The sequence below is a fragment of the Perissodus microlepis genome, chromosome 2, assembly GCF_051167445.1.
Source record: "Perissodus microlepis isolate ML-2025 ecotype Zambia chromosome 2, ASM5116744v1, whole genome shotgun sequence".
Lineage (NCBI taxonomy): Eukaryota > Metazoa > Chordata > Actinopteri > Cichliformes > Cichlidae > Perissodus > Perissodus microlepis.
Genome location: NC_140462.1, coordinates 26,656,342 through 26,681,799, shown reverse-complemented (window position 1 = coordinate 26,681,799; position 25,458 = coordinate 26,656,342). Strand labels below are relative to the sequence as shown.

The window sequence follows — 25,458 nt, the reverse complement described above, 5'->3', positions numbered from 1 at the left end:
TTGAATCAGACCGCTTTTATTTTTCTCTGAGCGGCTGGCTGCTGAATGATCCATAGATAAACTCGTTTAACGGACTCATTGTTTTGTTTCTCGTTCAACACATATTTTGGCTTTGTTACATTCACATCGAAGCGGGGTGAAACATGTCCAGGAGGCGGCACAGCGATGAGAACGACGGTGAGTCGGTGCACGTTAACGGCGTGTGTTATTCACACCGTTAGGCTAACCAGCGGTGGCTAGCTGGCGTTAGCGAGCTTTTCATGCGTCCCCTGCGCACTGTTGGGAGGGTTATTTTACTAGTTTAATGTTTGGGTTTTATCAGCGAGATCCAAAAAGTTCAAAACCAGTGATGACCGCAGTATTCAGTCACATTGTGGCGCACTGAAAGCGAGAAAAGTGCTCAAACAGTCACATGCAGCCGCAAAATGAACCGGTGCAGCTAGCTGCAGGATTAGCTGGCGTTAATCATCGTAGTCAGCGACTATGGGGGCGGTAACCAAACACTTCAAAACATGCACGAGATTTAGCGTTAACATCTGATTGAAAGTTTAACTATGGACCTAGATTTATGGGCGGGGAAAATCATCTAAAAATATCAAATGTTTTCCCGCAGAGTGCAAGATCCTGAAATTAAATGGGACCTGGTCTGTTTAAAGATTAAATCAGATCTCTTCTCTTAATCTGGGACTATGGTAACTTTGCATATGTACATGGGCAAAGCAAGTTTCTTAATATAGCACTTTTCAAATACTACAGTCATTCAAGATGCTTTTCAAGATTAAGATTAAAACAGAAAAGAAGGGAAATGCAGAAATAGTAGTAATATTCATAGCAAATACAATAATAGCAATGATGGTAATAAAAAGCAGAGATGTCAAAAGTTATTTTGTGTCATGGCTCACACATAGCCGCATACAGTGGCACATACAGTTTGAATTATAAAACAGTTTTTGTTAATTCACAGAAAATACCCTGTCTTTTTTTTTGTCACGTCTCTCTTTTAAAAATGATACATTTGTACAGTAAACGGAAACATATCTGTCATTTAATTGTTCACCTGTTGCTTAATTACTTTGGCATAGGATCAGTGGCCATGGAGTTCTTTATCTGTATAAAAACCTATAAAAGTTATGAAAATACAATCAAGAAGCCAGAATTAATGCCCTCCTTCACACTTTTGAAAGCTGCCCATGGAGGCCAGACTGGAGTATTTCCTGGGCCGATTGTGGCCCCTGGCCCTTATGTTTGACACCCCTGGTTAACAGCATAGCAGCTAAGTGCTTTATTAGCCTGTTTTGTTTCAGATTCAAGCAGTATTAGGTGACCAGATCTTGCAAACCTTAGGGTTTGTATCTATAAAACAACTCGGACATATATTTAGGGCTGAAGCCCTTTAATGAGTTGTGTAGTGTGATGTGTAGTTTCTTTTCCAGGAAGGTGCACATCAGGTTAAGTCATCAGATTTTGAAGGAGTTTGCTAGTATGAAGTACCTACGCCGTGCACTTAAGACAAGTATAGAACTTCTGTTAGGTGTGGCAGTCTGCATGCGACACCAGGAAAATAACTTATTAATCCCAGAAAGAGAACGCTGTTGATACAGTGCTGTTTGGTTTGATAAGACATAACAAACAACCACTCGAGACTACATCCTTACTTTTAATATATTAACAGTGTTAATAAACCTTTATATAAATAACAGAAAATAAAGAAAAAAATGATGTAAAAATAATTTGGTCCCCTTTAAATGTTCAATTCAATTGCTGGATTTATGTTTTGTTAATGCTCTTATTCTTTAAATGACAGTGTAAGTGTACTTTTCTGAACTTCACATAGCTTTATTTTATCAGACCATTGTTTAATTCATAGTCCTGTGCTGTCTGAAAACCACTGAACGTGACATGACAGTGTAACTGATGAACACAGCGGAGAATTTATCATCCTAACTTTGAAAAGACTCATTGAGATTAAAAATCTCTTTTTAAGAGTGCACTGGCTAAGAGAAACTGACAGATAATTCCTACAGGAGCTGGTTGAGCCTCTTCTGGCTCTGATTATTGTGTTACTCTTTCACCTTTCCAGGAGGTCAAGCCCATAAGAGGAGGAGAACATCGGAGCCGATTGAGATCGAAGACCGTCTGGAGTCACTGATATGTCGTGTTGGGGAAAAGGTAAGGAGACTCTACAGGAAGGACACATTTTTATTTTCAGGATGAGTAGCTTCATTTTCCACTCTAGAGAGATGAGCTTCACAAGTTCAGTGCAAAACTTTGCTTCTAAAAGTAAATGCCAGAATGTTCTTTTTAGGTCTTCTTTGCTTTGTGTTAAATTGCTTTCTAGTAACAAATTGCTCTTGTGCGAAAATATTTCCTTACAGAGCACATCATCCCTCGAGAGCAACCTGGAGGGCCTCGCTGGCGTCTTAGAGGCAGACCTCCCAAACTACAAAAGCAAAATTCTGCGCATTTTATGTGCTGTGTACGTTCACACCTCTCACCCTTTGATTTCTAATAAATTTTGCAAGTGTGTTTTGTGTGGCGGCAGTCATTATATGTTGTCATTTGTTGACAGTGCCCGCCTCCTGCCCGAGAAGCTGACCGTTTATACGACCTTAGTCGGCCTCCTTAACGCCAGGAACTACAACTTTGGGGGCGAGTTCGTTGAGGCCATGATCAGGCAGTTGAAGGAGACGTTAAAAAACAACTTGTACAGTGAAGCTGTTTACTTGGTATGCTGGCTTTTATAATAATCCTACAGATTGCTTTTAAACTAATTAACATGGCCACTTTGTATTTATTTTTCATAATGACATCTCTTTCTTTAGGTGCGTTTTCTGTCTGATTTGGTCAACTGCCACGTGATTGCTGCTCCCTCTATGGTGGCCATGTTTGAAAACTTTGTCAGTGTTACTCAGGAGGAAGATGTGCCACAGGTAGGCAGATGGTTTATGGTGTAAAACAAGCTGCATGGTACCCAAAAGCAATTTAAATAATTTGTAATGTTCACATTTGAGCCAGACCTTACATTAAAATAGTAATTATGTGATTTATCTGTTTCTTTCTTTCTTTTAATTTTGGTGAGTCTTTATCATTATGGAGCACATTTTGATCTTTTTTCACTAGTCCATGGCTGTGTCACAGTCACATTGTGGTGGATTATGATCCAGTCCTTTAACTGGTCTCTTTTTTGTCAGGTTCGGTCAGACTGGTTTGTGTACGTCGTCCTGTCCTGTCTGCCCTGGGTCGGGAAGGAGCTCTATGAGAAGAAGGACGTGGAGATGGACCGGCTCCTCAGCCAGATCGAAGGCTACCTCAAGTACGTTCCCCGGTTTGGTTAGATTTTAATTAAGCAATCATCGTTTGCTGCCGTTGTTTCGTTTTTATTCTTGGCTACATCCACATTTTTCAGGAGGAGAGTAAAGACCCATGTCCCCATGCTGCAGGTGTGGACTGCAGATAAACCCCATCCACAAGAGGAGGTGAGAGTCTTGCAGTCGGTTAAACAACAGCAAATATGTGCAATGGTCAAAACAGTAAAAGTGTCTCCTTATGGCCTCATGTTTACTAGAGCTTGCTGTTTGGATACAGTAATGTTTGTTTTCGTCTGAGTAAACGGATCGTATCTTCTTTCCTCCAGTACCTGGACTGCCTTTGGGCTCAGATTCAGAAGCTGAAGAAAGACCGCTGGCAGGAGCGTCACATTCTTCGTCCCTACATCGCCTTTGACAGCGTGCTCTGCGAGGCCCTGCAACACAACCTGCCCCCCTTCACCCCACCGGGCCACATGCCTGACGCCCAGTACCCCATGCCCCGGGTCATCTTCCGCATGTTTGACTACACCGACGCCCCAGAGGTTCATTACAGATAAAACGCTGTCTGTCAAACTCTTCTTCTGCAACTTTTTACATATTCATCTCTTTCTGTTCAGGGACCTGTTATGCCCGGCAGCCATTCTGTGGAGAGATTTGTTATAGAGGAAAACCTGCACTGCATTATCAAAACTCACTGGAAAGAGAGGAAAACATGGTGAGTAATGAGGGCTTTTTGTTTTTTGTTTAAACCTGAATGTGTGAATAAATAGTCACTCGTATAAATTTTTTGCTAAAATGCTTAAACTAATTTTTTGTTGTTCCATTTCTAACGCTCAGCGCTGCCCAGCTCCTCAGCTACCCAGGGAAAAATAAGATCCCACTCAACTATCATATCGTCGAGGTATATTTTCTTTCTTGTTTCTGGCATCAAAAAGTAGAAACAGTGCAGAGCTGTTTTAGTCTAATCTGCTGGCCTTTTGGCTTTTTTTCTTCTTTTAGGTGATCTTTGGGGAACTTTTCCAGTTGCCCTCGCCGCCTCACATCGATGTCATGTACACCACACTGCTGATCGAGCTCTGCAAACTGCAGCCCGGATCGTTGCCCCAAGTTGTATCCTTGATTATTTTATGTTAAAAAATAACCTTTAGCTGCTCCTTTGAAAAATTTGAACACTTGTTTGAATTAAATACACCAAACTGTTGCAAAAGGCAACCGTGGCCATCTTTAATTTAGATTTAGATTAGTTTGAGAGATTAACAGGGCCTAAGTATTTTAGCAGTCGGTCTTATGTAATCCATGTTCAAACCCCAGGATTCAATACTGAGACGCTGAGAGTTTGGTGAAATAGTTTATCGTGGGTAACCTTGGCTGTGGGGCTAAAAGGTTAGCATTTGAGTCAAATGTGTGACTGGATTCTCCTCTCTGTTGTTCCTGTGACATTTTCTTCATAATAATTTAATACAGGCAGCAAAAATATGCACCAGATAATGCAAAAACACATATTTGCCATGTCGCGATCAAATTGAATAATTCTTCTAGGGCATCCATTCTCATCCGCTTATCCTTGTCGGGGCTGGAGCCTATCCCAGCTACCATACAGCGAGAGGTGGGGTACGCCCCGGGACAGGTTGCCAGCCTGATTAAGGGAGAGACAGACAACCATTCACACACATTCACTCCTATGGGCAGTTCAGTTAACTTGAACTCACTAACTGTAACACAACAAGGAGCTTAATGAGTAGAAGTGTCTGTGAAAGGACACAAATGGAGATCAGATTTGACTTGTCTCAATGAGCACATATGTAGAAAACACACTATAGTTGGGAAATTGTTAAAGGTTTAACAATTAGAAGTTGTTATTGGAGCCTTAACACCTGCCCGTTAGTTGGCCCAAGCCACAGAGATGCTTTACATGAGACTGGACACCATGAACACCACCTGCATAGACCGGTAATGTTTCTGTGTCTTAACTTTAACAGTACAAAGAGGTTTCCTGACTCTCATTTAACTCTAATGTGATCACACTGCTAATTTTTGCAGACTAATCAACTGGTTTTCTCATCATTTGAGCAACTTCCAGTTCCGATGGAGCTGGGATGACTGGTGAGTGACTGACTGGGAGCATTTAAAGTGGCTGTATTTATGTTTTGTCTTTTTAATATTATAACCTAAATCATGCTTTGTCTTAAAGGTCTGACTGCTTGACCGTGGATCTAGAGAAACCCAAGCCCAAGTTTGTCAAAGAGGTTCTAGAGAAGTGCATGAGGTATTGGGGCACTATTTATGCTTTCTTTGAGTTTTCCAGTCCTGTAGAGGAGATCAGGACACGAGAGTCAGGTGTAGTAATATAGTTGGAGAGGGTTTATCTTCTTTATCTTGAGTGTTTGTGACGGTGTATCAGGGCCACTATAGGGAAGAAGTAAGGCTGGGAAGAGAGTACAATAACAAGAAAACATTTAAAAATCCCTTTGGATTAGAAAATTGTAGGGGAAAGAACGTCTGTTTTTGCTCATTTCTCTGCTGTTCTCTGTTGTGCTGCTTTAATCGCAGACTTTCATACCACCAGAGGATAGTGGACATCGTGCCTCCAACCTTTTCGGCCCTCATTCCTGCTGACCCCATCTTTACATATAAATATGTAGACGAAAGCGCCTGTAAGACTGCCAGACATTTTGTTTTCTTGTTACTTAAAAACAAAAAGGAGCAGACTGATAACTAAATACTGGACTCTGCTGCTTCATAGCCTCGTTACCGGGTTACCCCATGTCCATCACCGTCAGTAACGCCATCAAGAACAGAGCAACTAACGAAGAGATCCTCACCGTCCTCAAAGAGGTCCCCAACCCCAACCAGGAAGATGATGATGGTTTGTTTCCTGTTTCGTTTTACTTGCTGCTGCATGAAAAGTTCATTTGTGCAGTGCTGTCTTTCTCCTACACTTCTCCCTTCTTTGATTACATTTCTTTCTCGGTCCCTCCAGACGAGGGCGAGAGCTTCAATCCTCTGAAGATCGACGTGTTCCTGCAGACTCTGCTCAACCTAGCAGCCAAATCCTTCAGCCACTCGTTCAGTGCACTCGGCAAGTAAGGAACATCTGTTGCCACCAAAATGTTGTATTGTATTCATCTATGATACAGAGAGATGCATCAGATGTTTTTCTGCTGTTATACAAAGTGCCAGAAACTATTATTTGTTAAGAGCTGAAATAAAAAGAAAATTATTTAATTTAGTTGCTTTTTATGCTCTGAATGCACATGCAGTGACTGGAGAGCTGCTGGCCTCACCTGCGTCTGATTGCTTTCAGGTTTCACGAGATCCTGAAGACTCTGGCCAACAGTGACGAGGGAAAGCTGCACCTCCTCAAAGTGTTGTATGAAGTGTGGAGGAACCACCCGCAGGTACAACAAACAGACCCACGAGCATGTAAATGAAGCCAGTTCTTTTTTTTTTTTTTGTGGTTCATGTAAACTCTGCTGATTGGCAGATGATCGCCGTGTTGGTGGACAAATTGATTCGGACGCAGGTTGTGGACTGTGCTGCAGTCGCCAACTGGCTCTTCTCTCAGGACATGGCCCACGAGTTCACCAGGTGGGACACGCAGATGTTTAGGTTTTAGCTCTCATGACGCGAGCGCAGCGTCTTCTCTGTAAACTGAAAGACTTTGTGCCTCATCTAGACTTTTCATCTGGGAGATCCTGCATTCGACCATCCGAAAGATGAACAAACACGTGCAGAAGATCCAGAAGGAGCTGGAGGAGGCCAAAGACAAACTGGAGAAACAGCAGCACAAGAGGGTAACCCCCCCCCCCCCAATACGCAATCATCATGATTTTAACATTAAACTTAAAATAATGAACAAATTGTGTAAAATGAATTCAATTCAAATTTTTGTTCACTACTAGCGCGACAGCGGGGACGACGAGGATATGGACAAGAACAGTGAAGATGAGGAGGGTCAGCTGGAGGAGCAGATCGAGAGGCTCCAGGAGAAGGTGGAGTCTGCTCAGAGCGAGCAGAAAAACCTCTTCCTTGTCATCTTCCAGGTACGGAAGACTTCAGTTTATCTTAACTACATAACCGGTTTCAAGGTTGCAGCACTGCTGGTGCCAGCTCTCTAACTTATGCAACTCCTGCAGGTGGAAGTAAACAAGGGATTTAATCTTCTGTAGTGCCCTCTAGTGGCCCTGTGTCAAGTGGCTTGTGTCTGTGCTAAATCTGAGCAGATCCCCACATCACTGCAGCTGATTGCTCCTACACATTGTGTGCTAACAGCACTGTAGAAAGGGTTAGATCTATATCATCACAAGTGAAGACACATGAAACAACTGCTGGGTTTGAATCTGACCCGCCTCCTCTGGCTCAGTCAAATGTTGGTGAAGGAAGAATGAGGGGACGGATTAAATTCTGGGATTAGACAAAAAAAATCTCTGAACAGAATTGATTTTCTACCAGGGTTGTGTTCCAGAAAGTGGAATCGGTAAAAACTGAGGTTGTTAACCATGAGTTAAAATTTTAAGTTCTCAGTTCCCCAACAACGGAAGTTAAACTCTGGTTCAGTTTCTGGTTTTGGCCTCCTCTCGTCACCAAAGCAGCTGACTGCCACTTTATTTCATTTCCTCATTAGAGAGACAAGGTCAAAGCTCATATCGGACCACAGTAACAGACGATGTTTTAAAAGATAAATGCGATCACTTAGAGTGAACACACTCAGAGCTGACTGATCAGTTTTTCTGGAACTGAATACTCCAAGGTTGTTAAACTTCCTGGATTCGTGTAGGCTAAAATGGTTGCCAGCGTCATGACAGTCACCACTGCCGACTCTCTTCTTTCTCGAGCTGAAGAGATTAAAATGCAAAGATAAAAGCTTGCTCCATAAAAGCATTTTTAAATTAGGCTTTTCCCCATCCTTAGCGTTTCATCATGCTGTTGACGGAGCACCTGGTTCGCTGTGAAACGGGCAGCGTTGACATCAGCACGCCCTGGTACAAAAACTGCATCGAGCGGCTGCAGCAAATCTTCCTCATGGTAAAAGCACAAAACACTCTCACACACATCATTAGATTTCTTTTATTAATATCCACTTAGTCTGATTTTAGTTTTCTTTGGATGAGTAAAAATTTTGACTTTCTCTGCTCCTCCGGAAAAGGACAAGCAATTTCTTTCTTTGTAGTTTCTTTCTTTCTTTCTAGACTTTTGAGACAAACACAAATTTCACACACATTATTAGGTTCAATGGGACTTACGGCATCCATAAAGCTACTTGGAAAATCAGAATAATATAAATGACGAAGTTGTCTGCCACATTTTCATTAAAAAAAAAAAAAACTAAATAAAAAATTATGTAATTTCAAGCATGCATAGCACACTGCATGCAGGCCAGTAGTGCTTACATGCAAAGTGAGCCACTCTGACTCTAAAAATCTAAAATATCTGATAGAGCAGAGAGGCTGGAATCTCATTTATAAAGGCTACTTTGTCTTCTATTATCCAATTTATTTATTTTTTTCTTATTTAATTAACAACATAGGGGTTCCTTATATTATAAACCAGGGGTGGGCAACTCCAGGCCTCGAGGGCCGGTGTCCTGCAGGTTTTAGATCTCACCCTGGGTCTACACACCTGAATCAAATGATTAGTTCATTACCAGGCCTCTAGAGATCTTCAAGACATGCTGAGGAGGTAATTTAGCCATTTAAATCAGCTGTGTTGGATCAAGGACACATCTAAAACCTGCAGGACACCGGCCCTTGAGGCCTGGAGTTGCCCACCCCTGCTATAAACTAAAGGCCCTTCATTTTGAGGGACCTAGCAGCATTTGGCAAGTGGGGGAAGGAACGACTCTTTTAACAGGAAGAGATGTCCAGCAGAACCTCAGGCTCAGGTGCATGCTTTAAGATGCTAAGAGTAGCACTGTAAACATGAGGCAAATCAGCGATTCAGGCACCGAACTTCAGATTCACTGCTGTGCTGGACATGAGCCAATATAAACATGCCAGCTTTATGTAATTCACTCAGTTCCAGTTGGCTTTTGGTTCAACAGGAGAACGGGCTGGAACCCTTTACTACCAAAAGAGACATTTTGGGGGGGGGGAAGAAAAATCTTTTCACACACTGCTAAGTTCTGTACCTTTAATGTATCTGAATATGGAAACCAAGGCTAGCTTTACCCTAAACTCACTCTGTGAACTCTATTGTGACGTCTCCCCCTCGTTCTGCAGCACCACGCGACCATCCAGCAGTACATGGGAACCCTGGAGAATCTGCTGTTCACCGCCGAGCTCGACCACCACATCCTGGCCGTGTACCAGCAGTTCTGCGCCCTGCAGCTTTGAGACGCACGATCCCGATGAAATGTGTACTTGTGTTCACCCGATGTGATGAAGCGACACATTAGAAAAACCAGCTCTTGCATCAAGAATCTCCTCTTCAGTTTTATTTTTATTTTCCTGTCTGGTGCCATTTATTTCACTCATGTGCAGCCACATCAGAGGATGTCTGTTGAGAAAATCTTTAATTTGTGGTAGCGCTCCTTTTTTTTTTTTTGGATGTATTTTTCTTTGTTTTCTCTTTAGTTTATTTTTACCTCCTGGCCGTATTGTTATGAATGGATCTTTTTAAAAACTGTATGAAGACGGAGCTACAGAAATAATCTTCATAGGAAGGGAGGTTCCAGGTCGGTTCTGACTGATTCTGAATCTAGAGAGTGCTCTACTTTTTTATATTTGTTTTATGTGGAATTGGGAAGTAATTAAAGCTCTACAGAGTCTTTATCCATCCACTCGTTTGTGTTATTGAGTCTTCATGAAAATACAGAATGGGGGGGAGCATCCAGTTTGAGGTTATCTGAACATACCAATGTAAATAAAAATTGAAATATTGTTATAAATGCCTAAAAAGGACAAGTAAACATTTACACAACATCTAGTGCTTAAGTGCATAAGTACAGCCTTACTGCTTTCATAGAACTAAGAGGTACTGCTAATCTAATCCACTTCATTTATCATCAGCAAGCTTGAGCACCTCTATAAATGCAGAAGCTTTGTCAGTTTGCCGCTCTGGAGCAATCGGGTGTGTATTCAGGCAATTCCACAATCATCACAGGAGCAGAAATTCACCCCATAGATTGAAGCAAGCAGACCGAGTCAGTAACTCCAGAAAGCTCATGACTCCTCAGACTCTACAGGCCTTGGTTAGCATGTCATTTGATAACAGTACAATTAGACAAAGACTGATCAAGTATTGCGTGTTAGGAAGAGTTTGAGGACACAGCCTCTTGTCTCTTAAAAGAACATGGCAGTGCAGTTTAGTTTTGCAAAGCTGAATCTGAATAAACAATAAGAAGCTGTTGTAGGACTTTAAGAGAACTGCATGAATTAATGCCATAAAACTTGATGAATCAAATGAATTTTATTGTAGAGACGGGATTCTGCAAGGTACTCAGAGTGTACTGCACAGTCCTGTCAACCTTTGCACAAAATGAGGCAAAGCATCAGTATCCTGTCCTGTTGCCGCTTAGCTCAAAGAAAGCATCAAATTTGAACTCAGTAACATGAACAAACTCAAGTAGGAAAGATTAACAAATTTAATGGTAAAAAATAAAATGAACATGATTTAGAAAAGTGTTCTTATTTACTGTGTACATGTTTTTTGTCATAAAGTGCCCCACAGCTGAAACACTGTTTTCTTTTATTGCACAAAGCCCACGTCTCACCTGTGAGGTTTCAACATTATTCAAGGGTTTTAAAACATCTGCACATCTGCAGTCCTTAAGAAGGCCACACATTTACAAAAAGAAAGCATTAAAGTGGTTAAAACACTTTTTAGGAGGTTTTTTTTTTTTTTTTCTAAATTTTATTTTTTACAGCGGTAGAAAGATGTTATGTTTATTTTTAACAACATTCAGGTAGTCATGTTTGAAAAACAGTTTTCAGAAACCTGCAGAAAACCCATTTAACACGTAAAGTTAATACATGATATCTGGAGAATATTTGTGGTTAATACAGTGAGTTTTCAAAAATGTACGCAAGTTTCCTTCCTACGATCTATAAAGTCAAGTCTCTCACTGTAATAGGATGGCATCAGGAGTTATTTCAAGCAGCACGAGTGCTGACTGACGGCACAAAGTCAGTCCCTGAGAGGCAAAATGAATCTGCACACGAACGAGTGTGCTGAGTCATGTGACTCACAGTTTATGACCTTTACGTGTTTGCTGTTCAAAGGAAGACTGTAAGACTAAAGTGGAGTGCACTGAAGGACAGTGGATACATGAATGCTGACACATGTGGTCTACATGTGAAATTTAACTTAATCCATAAAAGCAGGTTGTGTAACAAAGCACCGAACTCCCATTACCATTCACTCTACTGTACCTGGTCAGGTGTGGGTGGGTGTTTTATACCCGTGTACACAACGAACTTCATTTTGAGGTAACATTTCTTCACCTTTATATTAAATCTGAGTGAGTAAAAGTGCAGTGTCCTGTATTAAAATAATTTCCTTCTTTTTCTTCTCATAATAATAATAATAATAATAATAATAATAATAATAATAATAATATTATTATGAGAAGAAAAAGAAGAAGGAAATTATTTTAATGTATTCACACAGATTATTTACATGCCAAAGTGGCTGGAAAATAATAATTTAAACTTTTTTTTGAGGATTGGAAATTTGGATTATTTACTTGTTACATCCAACAATGTACCAAAAGTTTGTGACTTAATCAAACTACACACAAACATCTTTATTTAAAAAACAAAAACAAAACAAAAAAAGATCATCTGTTCGAGTACCTTTCTGCTCTCACTCATAGTGGCATGTTTCCTCTGTATTGTCAGCAGCTTCACGCCTCCACGGAGGGTGCTCATTCCTGTATAGATGCTGGCTCTCTCTGGTCCCGTAAGTCGCTTGTTCTTCGGCCTCCAGTCGCCTGTAGCGGGTGTTGAAGAAGACGAGGAAGCAGCAGGTGAACAGAGTGCACAGCCCTGCCATCACCATCATGGGCACTGAGGGTAGGAGACGACAGGAAGGTCGAGTTTTAGTCCAAACACTCTCCTCAAAGACACTACGCGTCTATTACAAAACATTTCCACTTTCATGGAGGCTTCTTGTGTACATGGCTCTAGGTTCATACAGCTCCAAAGTCAAAACTGGCCCACCCAAGGGTTCAATGTGAGCATTATGTGTGAAAATTGGAGTAAAGTGCTTTAATGACTCTTTTTTTTTTTTTTTTTTTTTTAAATGTGCTGTAATTCCCACTGTGATCATGGTAGAAATACTAATAATGTAAAAAGTCAGGCAATATTTTCAAATTGCTCTTATTATTAATCTCTGGCTCTCTTCCACGGCGTGTCTTTTGCCCAGTCTTCCTCCCCTCACCGCCATTCGTTGCAGCAGATGGCCTCCTCTCCCTGAGCCAGTTTCTGCCGGAGGTTTCTTCCTATTAAAAAGGGTGTTTGCTCATAGAATGGTCTTTCTAAGATTGCAGTCCCTATCATAGAGTATGAAGTGTCCTGTTGTGAAATCGGCGCTATGTTAATAGAACTGAAATTTAATTTGATTATTTTTCTTCCGACAGCTCAGCTTGTTCTTTTATTTTTTAAATGAATCCCTCATCAAATGAGAAAAATAATACTCTTCTTGTCTGGCAATATTTTTTTTTTTTAATTTAAACAGGAACTGATTAGTCTTATGGACTTCATACCCCTGATAATCTCTGAGCTACAAAAAGGAAATAAAAACTAAAAATATTTTCTGGATACATTTGTTTCTTAGAAATGAGTTTATCCCAATTATGAATGTTTTGAATTGTTGATCAAGTAAAATGACATTTAAAAGACTAAAAGACTTTAAAAAGAATTTCAGTCAGTAACAGAAAATTATCATTAAATGGATCATGATATTTGAAAGATGAGCTGGGACGTCAGCTTTGAACAGTGACTGCAGCAGGGTGGATCTGCTAAATATTAAAACTGGAAACTTGGTTTAACCTCCTAGGACCTTGTGTCCACATATGTGGACATCACATTTTGGGTTGTCTAGACCAAAATACTAAATTTTGCTCTACAAGGGCCTGACATCCACTTACAAGGACGTTATACTGTCACTGTTCTATCAAAATTTCAAGCGAATGTCCTCATATGTGGATCTCATTTTTCTCAGAAACCAAAATCAGGTACAAAAAAACCCAAAAACAAAACAAAAAAAAACAAAAAAACAAAATCAGGTAATTCTTTGTTTTTACATTCATCAGGTCGCAATCAGCCCAAATAGCAAAGAGAAATTAGAAATGCATGCCATGAAAGAGTTTGGGACTTTGGGACTGACTCTATCCAGCACGGACCTCAGATTAAACTAATGCACATCAATAAACTTTAAACCGACCAGCAGCAGACAGAGGTTTGATGTAACATCGTGCGACCTACCCTTCCAGCTCAAGGCTGCTTCCCCGCAAGTGGACAGGGGAGAGTCTGCGAGCCGTGTGGTCAGAGCTTGAAGGAGGACGATGTAGACAACCGACTGAACCTGTCTGGAAGAAGAAAACGGTCACATCAGTCTCAGTAATGCAACTTCACATTTTTCTATTTACTATCTAATCTCTGAGGCACATGGTCGACTACAGGCACACCTGATATAACATGATCTGTCAACAGCAGCACAAACTTTTTAAATGGGTCATGAAAAGCTGAAAGCCTTTGAGTGCATCTCCAGGTGACGTCAGGCTACATTTTACTTAAACACCTACAACAGTGACCCAAAACATTTTGCAGGTGACAGCACAAATATGAAAGCCATTTGTTATGATGTCTTCTAAGCAGCTGATTTTTACAGCAAGCAATCTCCTGCAAAATTAAAGCCAAAAATAAAAAATAAAAACTAGACAAAGATTTTCTAAGATGACTCGTCGTTTGAAGATTTAGTGAAAATTTAGTTCCCCCCATTCTTTAATAAGACTTTAAGACACAATTAGATGATAAATACATTCCTCATATTGTCTCTGAAGTGGTTTTACAATCTTCAGGATGATTTACAGCAGAATTTTGCAAGAACTCCAGTATTTTTAAAAAATGAGATAAAACCATAAGTATGTGTTGCTCAGACATTAGTACCCCGATACAAAGACGAGTCCAGCTGACGTGGCCTCTCCAACGGGATACGAACACTCCACCGACAGCTCCATGGCAACCGGGTAGATGGAAAAACCGAAAAAGCCGAAGAAAGAGCAGACGGCGGCCACGGCGACTTTCTGCTGCGGCATCAGAGACACCTGAGAGGCCGGGACCAGAAAGAAAGGGGGTCTTTTAGGCTTTGATACAATATAATATATGTTTTTCCACATATTAAAGTACATCAACAGAGTCACCTGAGTCTTTTTGTTTTAACACTCAGGTGAAGGTTTACATACTGGATGGCCACTCTTGGTCACTCTCGAGCGTTCTTAATATTCTGCCACCCTCGTGTATTTAAACAGGGGTTGTTTAACTGCGTTTACAATCAATAAACTACAGACTTGTTTATTTTGGGGCTCGCTGGCACCCACAGCTTTTTAATTTCTTTCTATTAAGTCAGACACATTAGAAGTGAGAGTCAGTGGGAGACGAATTAAAACCTGTGAGGGAAAAAGCTTTTTAAAACTTTTCATCACCTCTCACTGACGACACGCAGCCTTCTTGATGACCACTGACCATTAATGCTTCAGAATAAATACCCAAATAAAGTCCTGGAGATTCTCGAAGCTTGTTTTCAAGTGTTTATAGGAGAGCTTTGATTAAATTCAGTCATTGATTCATACCAGTCGCTCGTCTTCTAGTACCTAAATTTTAATGCATATCCAACTCTGTACATTTAGATGTATTTACATACAGGCTGTATTTATTATTATTTTTTAAATATTTATATTTAATTTATAAGCTACACATTTCCTTGTTCCCTTCCTCGCACCTGGAAATGTGTGAGAGCATATGCCAGAGTCATTTTACTGATGGACCAAAGTGGCTCCTCAGTGGAATTTTCCTAATGTTAGTTCAGTTTCCTGTGATGAAAACATGCCTTTCCATTAAATTGGAAAGGCAATGTGAGCTCCAAGGAGGGCAAAAAACCCCAGACTACTATATTCATAACTAGGGATGGGTACCGGTATCCGGTGCCATGATGGCACCGGTTCTGACATAAACGGTAGTAACCAGACCGAAAAGCAGCGCACATTTCGGTGCTTAATTTCGGTGCTTTTTTTTCCTGAGCTGTGATACACTTTAGATTCTAGCCAATCATTTTACGTTTCCGAGGATAGTAGGCGGGCCCAGGTATGTACGTTCTTTTAGAGCAGAGCTACAGATTAAAAACGCCCAAGGCAAAGCGGTCAAAAGTCTGGCTGTACTTCACAGCAAAATATGCAAACTCAGCAGCCTGCAACAAGTGCTTTAAGCTGATACTGTGATACTGTGCAAAGGAGGTAACACCTCGAATCTGATGAAACACCTGGCGACGCATAGCGTTTTTTTTTAAAAGCCAAAAAATGCACCGTATTTGATAGCTTGCTGCGAGCCCTCACACCATGCACATCTACTGCGGGTGGGTTGCCTGTTATCGGACCGGAGTTAGCAACATCCCCCAAAAACCCGAAGAGGAGAGTCCTGGCCCCTAGCCCTGCCAGTGTAGCAGAAATGATGACGGATGATGATGGCAGCAGCAGCAGCCGTTCTTCTCTGGGTCAGTAGCTTAATGTTGTTCGTGTGTAATTTACGTTGAGTAGGCTAACCACGTTATTACATTAATGCATGTAAGGTGAACTAGCAAACATCATCATAGCTACATGCGGCTGTCTTCTTGTTTGATGGCAGATACTCCCTTCACCCTGGCCAAAAAGGCTAAAATGACCAAAGAAAAAGTGGAAAACAGCTAAACATGAGAGGTTTTTGGACAAAGTTTGTGTTTTTTCCATTGTTTAAGCACTGCTTCCAGCCCAGAGTGATACCATATATGCCCCATAGCTGCAGAAAAGGCTAACATTGTTATCTTTTTACAAAAAAACAGCTGAATATGAGAGGTTTTTGGACCAATTTTGTGTTCTCCATTCTTTAAGCACCGGCACCGTTTCAAAAGTACCGGTTTTGCACCGGTATCGGATAAAACCTAAACGATACCCATCCCTATTCATAACATAACATTTTCCTGACTTTCAAGTTAATTTTTTCAATTTATGTAACACACATTAGTTGGTGTGAGACTTTCACCTTCACATCACTGTTTTTTGTCTTTTATACCAGTTAACGATCATTTTAAAAGTTCATTATTTTGTCCATAATACTGGAGAAGAAGGGTTTTGAGCATTTAAGAAAGTATATGGAGTAAATTATTTGTGTTTATTTGAGTTACTGTCTGCTGCATATAAATCCCTCGTCTGAAGACAGTTCTCTTTATGTCCTCTCAATAACCTGATATAGAATTTTAATTTATGCTGTATTTTACTGAAACACTGCATTAACATAACAGAGCTGTCAGCATAACCTGATAAAAAGACCAAACAAGCCTTCTCTTCAAAGTGTTTGCACATCAAACACTGACTCTTTCCATTTCCTTTAAGCGCCCTCAACTTCTGTCTGACATACACTTCACGCAAATATAAACGTCTGCCTGGAAAAAAAACTGTACGTTAGTCTGTGAGAGGCGTTTACCAGTTTTAATATAGACAAAAAATTAACTTCAAGAATCTGCAGCACATTTCTGACAGCATGGTTTGTGTGTCAGCACACAAAAAATACTTTAGATTAAGAAATAATCATTAAAATCTGTCGTGAAATGAATACAATCCTGCTGAAAAGAGTTCAGCATTAATGTTCATATTAAATATCAAAATCAGAGGAGAAAAAGAAAATATCCATAATTTCCTAGATTTCCATTGCAGCAGTCTCTAAAACTCAGAACAACAGCAGAAGACTGGCGACTGACTCACCTTTGGAGCCAGCTTCAGTGGTGAATGGCTGTTTTGAGATCTATCAATCAGTCCAATGGTTTTTATGCCATAGATTATTCCTGCTCACTATGCGCCCGTCTTTATGGTCACAGTTTACACTCCATATCATAACAAAAGGCTTAATAGTTTCATAAACTTGACAGTCGCTTGATTTGATCCAGGACCAAGACTTTTTTAGGATAAACAGTACCCAGTATTAGGTCATTCTCACATTAGCCGATCTGTAGCATCCGAAGTCTAGTTTATATGCTGTGCCCGGGAACAGTTGTGTGAACTGGAAGAGGACTCTTAATCAATGACAGCTGTATCCATGAAAATCACTGTAAGTAATTAGCAAATCTATACAGCATGTGAGAGGACAGCATGTCACCGCTTCACAAATAAAGCCACAAAATGCTTAAAAACAAGAACATCGTGCTCTGCAAGAGTGCTTTGTGCATGAAAGAGAAAATGAAGGAGGCTGAGGTGGAGCTGAAATGCTGAGATGGACTGAAGCATACTTAAGCCAAGATCATCAGAGGTAGTATTAGCAGTGGTCAGTGGGAAAGCAGACAGGAGGGATGATCATGAAACACTGGCTAGTGTGAATACACTTGATAATTTATCAAAACACGTTATATAAAAATTCAAATGAAGACATCACATGCAAGCTTTAAATCTGCAGTTTATCAAAACACCACTCAGCAGTCCTTGCCTTTAAATCTAACCTCTCGTCTTCCTCTCCTGTCCTCCTACATCTTTTTCCATCTCTAAGTTACCTCACTCTCGTTTCTCTCCGTGTGAAGTGCAGATACCTGAAAATTCTATTTAAGTAAAGTAACGAAGTATTTGTACTTCGTTACTTTCTACCTTTGCCCCTCAGTGAGTGTAACTATCAAAAGTCTTAATGCAGAGCCTTCTTCCTGGCCTGACGAACAGTCAGGGACCAGCTACTTTTCTTTGTGTAATAAATGAATGTTCTCACCACTGAGAAGGCGATGCACGCCACAGCACAGAAGCTCATGTTGATCTTTGTGGCTTCCATGAACTTCTTGGTTTTGTCGACATAGAGACCCAGAATACCGGCGCCGATGATGCCAAACACAATGAAGAGGGCGCCGCACAACCCAGCAAAGTCCTGCAGTGGTCAGATTTGATAGGTTCAGTAGGTAAATAACTGTTATAAGTCATGTTTTCTACAGCAAATAGCATCTATGCAAGACTGGGAAAAGCTTTCTTTCACTTCGTTCAATAAGATGTTAGATTACTGTGCAAAGAAATTACACATTCATCAACATTTTTCTTAATTTATTGTAACAGCACCACCATCTAGTCTCAAATATACCGTCTGGGTTGCTTTTTTTTCCCATTTATCCTTCAATGACATTGATTTGGAGTCTTTCTCCTGGCATATACTTACGTTGGTGTATCCTTTTACACACAGGATCTGATCCAGCAGCGTGGAGAAGCAGGTGAAAACGGCGATCCCTGAGCCGAAGCAAAGCAGCAGGACGAGGTAGGCTCTGTTCGTCAGTAACTACAGAAGAAACAGACCGGACGATTTGTAAGAGAAGCCTCAGGGGAAAACAAGCGCACTGCGGCAACATCAACAAGGGAAACATGTGCAAAGAAAATGAAATGAAGCGGTGAAACAACGGCGTGCTGGCTGCTGTTTACTCTGTCTGCGACTCCACGCTCACCTGGCACAGGAAATGCAAACACATTTGTGCAGAGCCTGCAGACATAGTGCACAAACTGTGTTGTTGGGAAATAAGATGCTAAAATCAGTACTGTGCAACTCGCATTAATAACAAAAGCTGCGTACTGTATAGAGAGATAATCACAGCAGGTGCAGGGAAAGTATGAGCGGCACGTTTGGGGGGAAATGTCACGGATGCAGAGAGAACATCCTCACTTCAGAGACACTCATCGCCGCCTCTGTTAGAGACGTCACTGCTGCCGATGGAAATGTCAGTCGCTGCAGGAAGAAACGGCATCAGTGCAGCCAGACGAGCGCTCGCAAATGTCACTGTCAGCGAAATCACTGCTGCTGCTGGAAATGTCAGTGGGGTTTGAAATTGATCGTTATTTTCATTATCATTTATTATTTATGTCAATGTCAGATGCCGCAAGTGTTGGTCATTAACTTTTGTCTTCCCTCCTGCAGTTTGTATTTTGTTGAGTTTGTTGTTCGTGGTCTCTCCATGCTCCTCTTAGATGCAGATGCCAACCCCCTCCCCAAGCCTGGTTTCTGCTGAAGGTCTCTTCCTGTTAAAATGGGGCTCTTCCTCTCCACTATCGCTAAGCTCCTAGGTGTTTGCTCATGTGGAATAGTCTGATTGTTGGCTATTGTTATTGGTGCTACATAAATTAAGAAAATAAACTAAATTATGAGTTTTTCTGTTAATTTATTTTGTGTTATCATCTCCAACCAGTCACGGCAGATGGCCCCGCCCCTCCCTGAGCCTGGTTCTGCTGCAGGTTTCTTCCTGTTAAAAGGGAGTTTTTCCTTCCCACTGTTGCCAAGAGCTCACCCAAAGGGGGGTGTTTGATTGTTTGGGTTTTCTTGCTGTTATTGAAGGTTCTTTACTTTATGACATACTACTCCTTGAGGTGAGTGCTGTTGTGTTTGGTGTTATATAAATCAAATTAAATAGAAATTTTTAAAAAAGGTATCAAAAAAGCAAAATTTGCTTTATCCGAGTCTATCATTACATTTGCTGAAGTGTACCAGTAATGACAGAGGTAGATACTTCAGGTTTTGTTGTCACGTCATTTAGGAGCTTGTTTGATTGGTTTTGACATTTTAGCTTAAAGAATAATATAACTCCAGTTTGGCGTCACTCTGTACAAAAATGACATGCAGAGAAATTAAGGGGATAAGAGTAATTACACTGCAGGAGCATGCAGGTGGATGCTGGAGTGGTGGTGGGGTTAAACCATCAGACGGAGATGCAGAACAGGCTAATGATCACTTATAATCACTGTCTATTCTAAACACGTGTATGGAAAGAATATTATATAGTTATGTAATTAAATATTTCAGACATTTGAGTTTTTAAAATTCATAATCACTTACAGCAAAAAAGAAAAGAAAATCTCACATGAAGAGTGCTAAGCTACATTTTCACCAGAAATAAATCAGCCGAGCAGCTGAAGTTATAACATTTACCTGGATTGTGTTTTTTAATAGCTTTAATTCGACTTGTTTTTATCTGCTTAAATACTGACTAACTGTAACAGTAAGATAATTACAGGCAGGACTAGCTTAACAGTTGTAGGATATGTCTAAAAACATCTTAAACACCCCTCCATGGTTAGGCTCACAGGAAGCAGAGGTCTTTAGTTTGTTATTCATGATACTAGGCCAGTTTTGACCACACTAATAACAGATCCAAAGTGTGAAACAACAGTAAAGTTGAGGGCCAGAACTGAACAGAACTGTGAACTGAAATTCACTCTAAAGCCAAATGAATCTTCAGTTTCAGAGATTAGAATAACTGAAATATCAGTTAAGCAGTAAATCAGTAAATATGGCTCAATGAGACACCTCAGGCTCTGTTTGCACTCAAATGTTTAGAAGTGTTTTTCTGCTTTGTGTTTTCTTACCAGCTTGATCCCTTGTACAAACGGCTCTGAGTTGGAGGTCTCTGCGCTGGCTGAGGGCGGCGTCGGGGGGGCACTGCTGCGTATCCCCACTGTTGCTAGGACACAGATGATGCATGTCGGTATTGCATAGGCTAGAAGCTGGAAGAGGAGAGAAACACACATAACGTAAAGAATAATGGGTGATTGCACCTTATCTGACACAATTTATCATCATTAGAAGGTGAGGAGATCAGAAGCAGAGTGCAGGGTGAGAAGGTGCAGTCACACAGTTCTCTGCAGCAATCACCTGAATCCAAAACAAGAGCTTTTTAAAGGTTTTAATAATTTTGCCCATACCAGACAGTTACCAGTCAAGAAGGGTTAGCGAAAGAAAAGGAAAAACAAATATTGTGATGATAAATGGGTGACTGCAGCTTAAATCAAACACCATTTATCTTCGTTAGCAGCCGAGGTGACCAGAGCCATATTTCAGTTTTATGTACACTGACAAGCCACAACATTAAAAGCAATGACAGGTGAAATGAATAACATTAATCATTTTCTATTAATACAATTTTATGCTTGGGACACAAACTGTATATAAATGATGGACATTTCGCATTTTTGATGACTCGAGCTGAGCGTTTTAGCCGTTGCCATCCGAGTTTTGATCTGAGAAACTGAAGAGTGGTTTCCGCTTCTATGGTAACGATTCATGAATCACAACAATAAAGCTACCCCGTTTAATGCCTGCTTTGACTTAAATTTACAGAATGAACAGCCGTGTGTAACTACAAACTATATAAACCTATAAAATAACCTGGCTAGACTAGAGGACATGCTCCCTGCTGGCTGTAGTGCATAATCCACGCTCTGGTTGCCTAATGTAACTGCCACCTGCTTATATATCAGTAGTCACTTCAATTTGCTCGCCTCAAAGCTGAGAAAAATGTAAATCAGGACCCGCCCACTCGCCGGCAGTTATGTTAACCATCGTCATTTGAAGTTGCCATCATTGACTTTCTGTTGTCTGAGTGGATGCTAGGAGCTTCCATCATCTTTAATATATAGTGTAGATCTGGGTAAAAAAAAAAAAAAAAAAAAAAAAATAGCACTCCCTGTGGACAGGAGTCTCTCGGTGTAATGCACATAACACAGCATTGTCTTGTCCTGTAGGATCTGGGCCTGATGCACAAACATTATGGCAGGCGAAACATTGTGCTGTTGGTTTGAATGTTGTGGCCAATCAGTGTATTAGAGCACTTGTCTTGTAATACTCTGGGGATCTGTCACAACCAGTGTTGGGACTAACGCGTTATTAAGTAACGCGTTACAGTAACTACGTTATTATTGTGGTAACGAGCACGGTAACTAGTTATTATGCCAAAACCAGGAACGCGTTACTCGTTACTGGGATTTAAATAGGCTCGTTATTCGTTACTTCGTGTGGTGGCATCGCGGAGCTTCCACAGATTCAATAACATTAGCAAGTGGTGGAGGCCAGCAGGTGGATGAAGGAAAAGGGAGGCAAGAGGAGAGACGGAGCGGCCGCCAGTCCGAGAGTGTCAGGTGAACTGAACTTCAGGTAAGAAGTTATGACTGCAGTCTATCTGGGTCAGATATGAACCAAGTTTAGGTGGAGTTTATTTTCGTTATACTTTTTCGTACCGCGTACTAGCTAGCATGACGGAGTTTCTATACAGCTGGGTGGGTGCTATGTTACTGTTGAACTTTATTTTGTTCATACGGTTAATTATTAGAGTTGCCAACCATCCCGTAAAAACGGAATCGTCTCGAATTAAGAGAAAATATTAGGCGTTTGGTATTGAGGTGAAAAGGAACAGTTTGTCCCGGACATCTACAATGAAAAAGACACAAAGCTGGAGTTATTCTGTGTTTGCGCTGCACAGCTGCCTCTTCTTCTCTCATTCTCCCCCCTCCCTCTCCTGTTTCTACTTCAATCGTGAAACTGATCAATGATCAGCTGATCGTCTCTCGTTTATTTATCGCCCACTTTCCGCTAGAAAGAGGAAACCACCGGATGTCGCGCTAAACAACAGCAGCACGTTTAAGCTTGATCAGCTGTTGTTAGAATTTATTCATCATCAGAGCTGAGCAGTTGATGATGCTTTTTGCTAGCTTTGTTTGTATCTTGTTTGTTTGTTTTTTTCTTTTTATAATCTGTTATATCTTGTAAAGCACTTTGTGATTTCTATCTAGAAATGTGCTATATAAATAAAATTTTACTTACTTACTTACTTGATGGAGAAACAGGTTTACCTTTTAGGTGACATGAATGAGTTGAAGGGAAGTTATGAACTGTTTCTAAGAGATAAATAACACCAGGATCCTTTTCTAAGTAGCTGACAGCTGGTAACTGTGCAGGGGCGGGTCTAGCAAAGTGTTGCCAGGGGTCCATGTAGGGCATTAACAGGGAAAGGGGGGCACAAGGAAATACTTTTCTTTCTTATTCTCATTTAAAATGTCTCGCTTTTAAAAAAAATAATTATATGAGTCTTACAACAAACAATTGATAGATTGATACATATATACCATCAGAACAGTGTACATCACTGTCACAACAGTGTTTATTTTCATTCAGAGGCTTTATGATATTTCCTATAATGGTGAGCCAGTCTCTAGTCAAAATCCCCAGGACGATTTTTTTGTCCCAGTCCAGCTCTGTATGCAGCTCATCTGCAGTCTGGTGTTACCTACATCTTCCTATTCAGAAGGCAGAATTTCCGAGTTCTGAGTACAATCAAAGCACCACGACGAGCAGGCTAGAATCATGCAGCGGTCAACAACGGTCCAGGTGTGGGATTTCTCTTGTGGAAATGGGCACATTATTTTTTCTTTTCTATTGGTAGGTGGCACAATGCACGTGTGGCAAGTAAGAAAGCTAGAAGACTGGCAATCTTGCTGGGTATCCAGTTATGGAAGCAACACATTAACAAGTTACTTTCCCTAGTAACTAGTTACTCTGAAAGTAACGAGTAACTTGAAGTAACTGAGTTACTTTTGATAGAAGTAACTAGTAATGTAACTAAGTTACTAATTTAAAGTAACTTACCCAACACTGGTCACAACCACCAATGTCCTTCACACTCACAAATCTTTTTATATACCAGCCAAACCCAGTTGTCTGATTACTGGTGTTCTCATTTATTATAAGCATCACAGTCTACTCTGCTTTCTGAACACCAAAGGTTTCTTTGTTAAACTCACCAGCTTTGGGATCTGTGCAGATGTTTCAGCCATCACAGGAGAGATTATGTTAGCGAGGAGGATTCCCAGGGGATTAGCTGAGGACAAAAAAGAGAAGTGGAGTTTTACTGCTGTCCTATATCACTTTCTGTTCCCTGTTTCATTCACAACACAACATCTGAGCAACATATCTGACCTTTAATCACCCTTTAACATCAGCTTCCCATTTTAATGTCTTTAACAGGCATACATATCAATATACCTTGTTAGTAGTCATTTTAATAATGTAACAGCTGCGTCCACACAGGAGTTTGCTGACATGCTAAAATGAAAGCGCTTTGTAAGCAAACCTTCAGGGAGCATAAGCACAACACAAAAAATAAGAATGACCATGATGATCAAACCAGCCTTTATTTAACTACAGTGGTTTTACCCATTAAAACTCCAAAAGGATTAAGAAACATGACAACTTTTGAAGTCTCCCTGTCCTTAATTGTGCATTTTCTATTTATCGCATATTAAAATTTAAAAATAAATAAATAAATAAAATAAAAAATAATGGTGGTGGCTAGAATGTTACGTAGCCTTGTTCTCAAGTTCATGCATTCACAAGAGTTATGTTGAGTTATCGCAGTTACAAACTTGGGTGTCCTGCCCGATTCACAACATTACCCCATCGGCCGTTTACAGGTGAGGGGTAAAAACCCACCATCAGCAGCCTTCACATTTCTAAAACTGCACAGTTAGCAGGTGGCCAACAAAGAAAAAGAAATTTTAAAGTTAGCTCTGTTGTTCCTGCTGTCAAGAAATTCCATGAAAGCTGGAAAAAATATTCCCTCAGGAATAAATCATGTGAAAAGTAAAAGTGTTAATGATGAAAAGTTAGAACAGGTCCTAGAACTTTCTATGAGGAAATCTGGACTTTTTTCTGTCTATATGCTGTGCTGTAACATAAAGCAATCCATTTAAATGCTGTATGAAGGTTTCATTTATATGTATTTACCACTAGAGCAAATGCATTTATCTCATTGCAGAAAACACACGAGGGTTGAGGTTGTTTAGTTTTGCTTTGTGAACATTAGAGCCCAGACTGATATGTCCACAGCCCGGTTCTGGCCCTCGGGCCATAGTTTGCCCAAATGTTACACGAGAACACTAGAACCACCACAATCAGGAGCCACAACTCAGTGCCCACAGACTCCAGTGTTAAAGATCTGACCTTCATAGATAACTTCCAGCTTCATAACAGCCGTAGCCAGGGTTAGGTTCAAAAAGGCTCAAAGTTTGGTGTTTGGCTGCTTTGATTGATGTTTTTTTGGTAGTTATTTTAAGCATCCAAGAAGATTAGATTAGATTGTTACTCAGCATTTTTAACAGGTATTTATCAGTTTGATGCAGTCATTC

At 40.6% G+C, this 25,458-nt stretch overlaps 2 protein-coding genes across 2 annotated transcripts in view; one reads left to right on the top strand and one right to left on the bottom strand.

Annotated features, from left to right (window-relative positions):
• Positions 1 to 7: 7 nt before the first annotated feature.
• ncbp1 (nuclear cap binding protein subunit 1) lies at positions 8 to 10,086 on the top strand. The gene is made up of 23 exons (XM_084953819.1): positions 8 to 177; positions 2,081 to 2,169; positions 2,376 to 2,476; positions 2,570 to 2,726; positions 2,823 to 2,930; positions 3,192 to 3,313; positions 3,407 to 3,476; positions 3,635 to 3,850; positions 3,926 to 4,023; positions 4,146 to 4,209; positions 4,308 to 4,418; positions 5,194 to 5,258; positions 5,349 to 5,411; positions 5,500 to 5,574; positions 5,859 to 5,962; positions 6,052 to 6,174; positions 6,289 to 6,391; positions 6,613 to 6,706; positions 6,793 to 6,896; positions 6,985 to 7,102; positions 7,211 to 7,351; positions 8,220 to 8,333; positions 9,527 to 10,086. The coding sequence occupies exons 1-23, from the start codon at positions 144 to 146 to the stop codon at positions 9,638 to 9,640; spliced, it is 2,388 nt and encodes a 795-aa protein (XP_084809945.1). The 5' UTR covers positions 8 to 143; the 3' UTR covers positions 9,641 to 10,086.
• Positions 9,805 to 25,458, bottom strand: part of slc49a3 (solute carrier family 49 member 3) — a 23,300-nt gene continuing 7,646 nt past the window's right edge. The window contains exons 4-10 of the mRNA XM_084953829.1: positions 24,076 to 24,152; positions 20,869 to 21,006; positions 18,680 to 18,796; positions 18,245 to 18,397; positions 14,417 to 14,574; positions 13,733 to 13,836; positions 9,805 to 12,313 (exon numbers count right to left, since the gene is read on the bottom strand). Of these exons, the coding sequence (XP_084809955.1) occupies positions 12,111 to 12,313; positions 13,733 to 13,836; positions 14,417 to 14,574; positions 18,245 to 18,397; positions 18,680 to 18,796; positions 20,869 to 21,006; positions 24,076 to 24,152 (950 nt within the window). The 3' untranslated portion in view covers positions 9,805 to 12,110. The remainder of the gene's footprint in view (positions 12,314 to 13,732; positions 13,837 to 14,416; positions 14,575 to 18,244; positions 18,398 to 18,679; positions 18,797 to 20,868; positions 21,007 to 24,075; positions 24,153 to 25,458) is intronic.

Coding starts and splice junctions, on each gene's coding strand:
- ncbp1 (XM_084953819.1), top strand. CDS start 144: ATGTCCAGGAGGCGGCACAGCGATGAGAACGACG. Junction 6,392..6,612: donor TCGTTCAGTGCACTCGGCAA/GTAAGGAACATC, acceptor GATTGCTTTCAG/GTTTCACGAGATCCTGAAGA. Junction 6,707..6,792: donor TGTGGAGGAACCACCCGCAG/GTACAACAAACA, acceptor GCTGATTGGCAG/ATGATCGCCGTGTTGGTGGA.